This window comes from Camelina sativa, chromosome 8 (assembly GCF_000633955.1).
Source record: "Camelina sativa cultivar DH55 chromosome 8, Cs, whole genome shotgun sequence".
NCBI lineage: Eukaryota > Viridiplantae > Streptophyta > Magnoliopsida > Brassicales > Brassicaceae > Camelina > Camelina sativa.
In genome coordinates, this window is record NC_025692.1 from 1,076,164 (window position 1) to 1,080,446 (window position 4,283).

The following is a 4,283-nucleotide window of genomic DNA, read 5'->3' on the forward strand; positions in this document are numbered from 1 at the left end:
ATATCATCTGGAATTTCAAGGCGTCGATTCTGGAATCCCACAGCTCCAACGACTTGCATCGGGTTCAAACCTTTCCAGGGGACACGTGAAGTAGCTAATTCCCACAATATAACACCAAAGCTGTACACGTCACATCTGAGCAAGCACACCAGTCAATATTTCTGTAGTAACATTTAATAAGATTCTCATAGTGTTTTAAATTTCACTCACTTCTCATTAGCCGGTTCATTCCTCAACACTTCTGGAGCCATCCACTCAGGCTGCACACTCATTAATAGAACATCTTGTATAGTAAGTTTCTCCGCTGGTCTTTGCAACACAGAGTTCATGATTGAGAAATAGTTCTATTTAAGATAATAACTAACCGTTCCTGCAGTTGATTTTGAGGACAAATACGTGTGGTGTTTCATCCGGGACAATCCAAAATCACAAACCTTCACAACCCAATTTTTATCAACAANCAGCTTAACCCCCGCCTAAATATGTGTGACAACCACAACCCACTTCACCGAATTTTACTAGTTTCTATAGTGATGGTTTTATAGCACTACAGCTCTAATAAGGATTTGAATTATGAAATTGAACTTACGTTTGCCAGCATTCACGTATTATCTGTGCAACTGTTGGATCAATATCATCTGGAATTTCAAGGCGTCGATTCTGGAATCCCACAGCTCCAACGACTTGCATCGGGTTCAAACCTTTCCAGGGGACACGTGAAGTAGCTAATTCCCACAATATAACACCAAAGCTGTACACGTCACATCTGAGCAAGCACACCAGTCAATATTTCTGTAGTAACATTTAATAAGATTCTCATAGTGTTTTAAATTTCACTCACTTCTCATTAGCCGGTTCATTCCTCAACACTTCTGGAGCCATCCACTCAGGCTGCACACTCATTAATAGAACATCTTGTATAGTAAGTTTCTCCGCTGGTCTTTGCAACACAGAGTTCATGATTGAGAAATAGTTCTATTTAAGATAATAACTAACCGTTCCTGCAGTTGATTTTGAGGACAAATACGTGTGGTGTTTCATCCGGGACAATCCAAAATCACAAACCTTCACAACCCAATTTTTATCAACAAGAAGGTTTGGAGATTTTAAATCCCTATGTACAACAGTCGGGTGGCTGGTGTGTAAGTAGTTCATTCCTTTCGCCTGCAATGCCATCAGAAAGAAAACAAGTGTCAGATATTTTTAGCAATAAAGCGATAACTTTTTAGATCCTTCCTTTTAATTTTTAACCAGAGCAACTCATTTTATACCACATCAAGAGCCATCCGCATTCGCCTCTTCTCATCAAGCTGATGATTTGGCCGATGGAGTAATCTATACAAGCTTCCCCTGCATAATATTATAAAATTCTAACCCATTTAGAAGAATAAAGAAAACTGCAAACAACAAACGGACATCCTGGTTAAAAAAGGATTACTCCATGTATAAAGGAGGACTATAAATCAAACTAGCAGGCTAAGTTGTTATACAAGAAGAATATGGGAGGATCAAACCTGGGTAGGAACTCTGTCAGAATGGAGAAATTTGGCGGCCGAGTAACAGCTCCCATGAAAAGAACAACGTTTGGATGGCGTAACCTCAACATAATTTCAATCTATTGGAACAAAATGAAAACAATCAAAGCATGATTAAACCGGTTGCAGGTAATTTCACAGAAAATAAGATGTCTATGAATAAATGATTTGGAGTTACTTCAGATTTGAACTGTGTCAATGCATCACCAGAGAAATCTTGATCCAGAAACTTCTTGACAGCCACTTCCTGAAAGGAGAAAGACAATCAGTCCAAGAACTTTATGACTAAAATAGCACTTCTCTTCATTGGAAGCAAATGTGAGAGAGGTTTTAGAAATTGCATATTAAAGAGCATTGCAAGGATTAGTGGATTTAAGACTACAAAACATAACTCACAGTTCCATTCCACTCTGCACGATAAACTTCTCCATATGAACCTGCGACAGAAATAGCACAAGAACAAACACATCTTTTAGTTCGGGATAATAAGGATCTACTTTGGTGTATCAAACTGAATAGTTTGGATGTAAAAATCTTATCCACAAGCATAATGGTAGCTAACAATTAGTAAGAAATAAGCTTCATCGAAAGGCTATCACGGCTACAACTTCAGTTTATAGTGCATGATACTGGCAAACCGCGAATCTACTATCTGATAAACCAAACCTTACCAATACCAATGCGCTCGCCAATCTGAAGATCTTCCCACATAATTTCCCACTTTGCAGCTTCGCCGAGCAATGGATTAATTCCTTGGTCATGACTATCACAAACAGTAGACTCCCCATCAGCAGTGCCAATCTCTATATTTTCGGATGAAGAAACTTTACCAATATTATCCACATCAAAGTTTCTCTTCATTGACAAATTGACCTCCACTGATTGTTGGTAAGTCTCAGCTTTGGGGTTCCTTTCAGATTCTATCTGTTGTTTAGCTAAATGATTTGCGACCTATGCAGTGCAGATGGAAACAATTAAAGACTTAAAGAGTCTTAAGATAGATTAAGAAGGCACGTAAAAATGAATGAAAACAATTGTGCAGGATGTGAAATGATGTGTATCCTAATAATACCTTCTCTGGGTAACATGGAACACCAGAAACCTCAGAATCGCTACTATCTTCGCTGACTTGTTGAAGCAAATTCTTCCCCCTCAAGTTGTGCGGGTTAATATCCATAAACAAATCTGCGGGAGGTGATGCACCACTTTCCAACAAGACGGCATGTAATTTCTGCGCAAATTCAGGGTTCTTTGCTGCACTTATGACATACTTGGAGACATTCTTAACTTTAACTTTCTGAGCACATGTCGGTTTCCCAGAAAATGGAGGCAAATTTTCACCAGATATCTGCTGTGATTGCATTAGCTTTCCAAAATCATGCTCAAATCTCTCTGTTTGATGTTTTTCAACAGCATTTCTGTCACTGTTTTCTTTATGGTTTCCAGTTAAGAAGTTTGCCACCATACCAGATCTGGAATCTGTTTCCCCCAAAACTGAAAATGCTGGCGTTTCAATCTCTTTCTCAACTTCAGGGGTTGAATGCTGAAACGAGACCAGATCCTCAGGAAATACTCTTGTATCTGTGCAAGCAACTGGAAGAAAACTGCTTGGAACCTCGGCAGGAATCAGAGCACCAGGAGCACCCATTAGATCAATAATGTATTCACTGCATGGGAAGAATGAATTAGAACTCTGCAAAAATCACACTATCACGTACAAACTGAGCCCAATATCAGGACTCTAGAATGCAAACATAAGGCTGCATACAGCAATCAAAGAATTACCTTTTTTCATCTAGTTTAATCAAGTTCACAGCCCCATCATCAGTTCCAGTGTAGTAGCTGCCTTTTACAAGCATACATGGGAGATTAATCCTATCAGCAAGGACCTAAAAAACAGAGGAGGGAGTAATTAGATTCACCCTACATCTCCTAACCATGATCAACAAGGAAACTCGGAGATAGAAAAAGGAAATAAATGAGTTTATCCACTAGAATAAGAAAATCAAGAGGTTTAAGACCAACGCTAGAAACAAGTGAAAGGATTTGTTGTAACCTTGAAAAGCAAAGCCCTGTGACGTGCAAGACCAACATTAACTCGTCCAAGTGGAAGAATAGTAGTGTTCAAAGAATTCCTTAGTTCATAGCTTCGAAGCATCCACCTTCTCAATGCTTCATCAGCATTCTCAACGCGCCCACCCATTTGCTCTACAACTATATTTGCAATTTTCTGAGTTAAATCACTTGACACCTGACCACGAGCAAATTCTGGACATTCCGCAGCCAAAGCGGATACTCTCCTCTCTAGATCTTGCAGTTCAGGATCAATCAATCGGTTAACCAAAATGACCTCATAATCAACATTGTCTGAAATAGAGATAGCTTGAAGATCCACAAGAAGTGGCATCTTCCCTTGTGAAAGAGAATTGGACGTAATCCCATACACATCGTAAAAACCATCCCTGACTTTCTGATCATAGTTAATAACCTTATGTCCCTACATGAAAATCAAACAAGAGCACGATCAGCTTAAGTCTCCCATTGTCATCATCAAGGCTGAAACAATCAACATTGATTAAACCTCCGTAACTCCCACCCCAAAAATGGAAAGTTTTTTACAACCAGGACTCAAAAGAAGTACTTGAATCCAAGTGCAAGCAGTAGCAGTAATCAATTGCAGCAAGATCCTAATTCCTCTAAAACCCTGGCTAATTGAATGATCAGACTCCCTAAACCCCCCCCCCCCCC

At 39.4% G+C, this 4,283-nt stretch overlaps 1 protein-coding gene across 2 annotated transcripts in view; it reads right to left on the bottom strand.

The window, feature by feature from the left end:
• Positions 568-4,283, bottom strand: part of LOC104705452 (serine/threonine-protein kinase EDR1) — a 4,849-nt gene continuing 1,133 nt past the window's right edge. Inside the window, exons 2-12 of one of the 2 annotated variants that reach the window (XM_010421465.2) lie at positions 3,592-4,032; positions 3,321-3,424; positions 2,608-3,202; positions 2,207-2,486; positions 1,932-1,972; positions 1,714-1,782; positions 1,515-1,615; positions 1,272-1,350; positions 997-1,164; positions 842-891; positions 568-766 (exon numbers count right to left, since the gene is read on the bottom strand). In XM_010421465.2, the coding sequence (XP_010419767.1) occupies positions 586-766; positions 842-891; positions 997-1,164; positions 1,272-1,350; positions 1,515-1,615; positions 1,714-1,782; positions 1,932-1,972; positions 2,207-2,486; positions 2,608-3,202; positions 3,321-3,424; positions 3,592-4,032 (2,109 nt within the window). In that variant the 3' untranslated portion in view covers positions 568-585. The remainder of the gene's footprint in view (positions 767-841; positions 892-996; positions 1,165-1,271; positions 1,351-1,514; positions 1,616-1,713; positions 1,783-1,931; positions 1,973-2,206; positions 2,487-2,607; positions 3,203-3,320; positions 3,425-3,591; positions 4,033-4,283) is intronic. The other variant, XM_019228235.1, reaches the window with a different exon arrangement.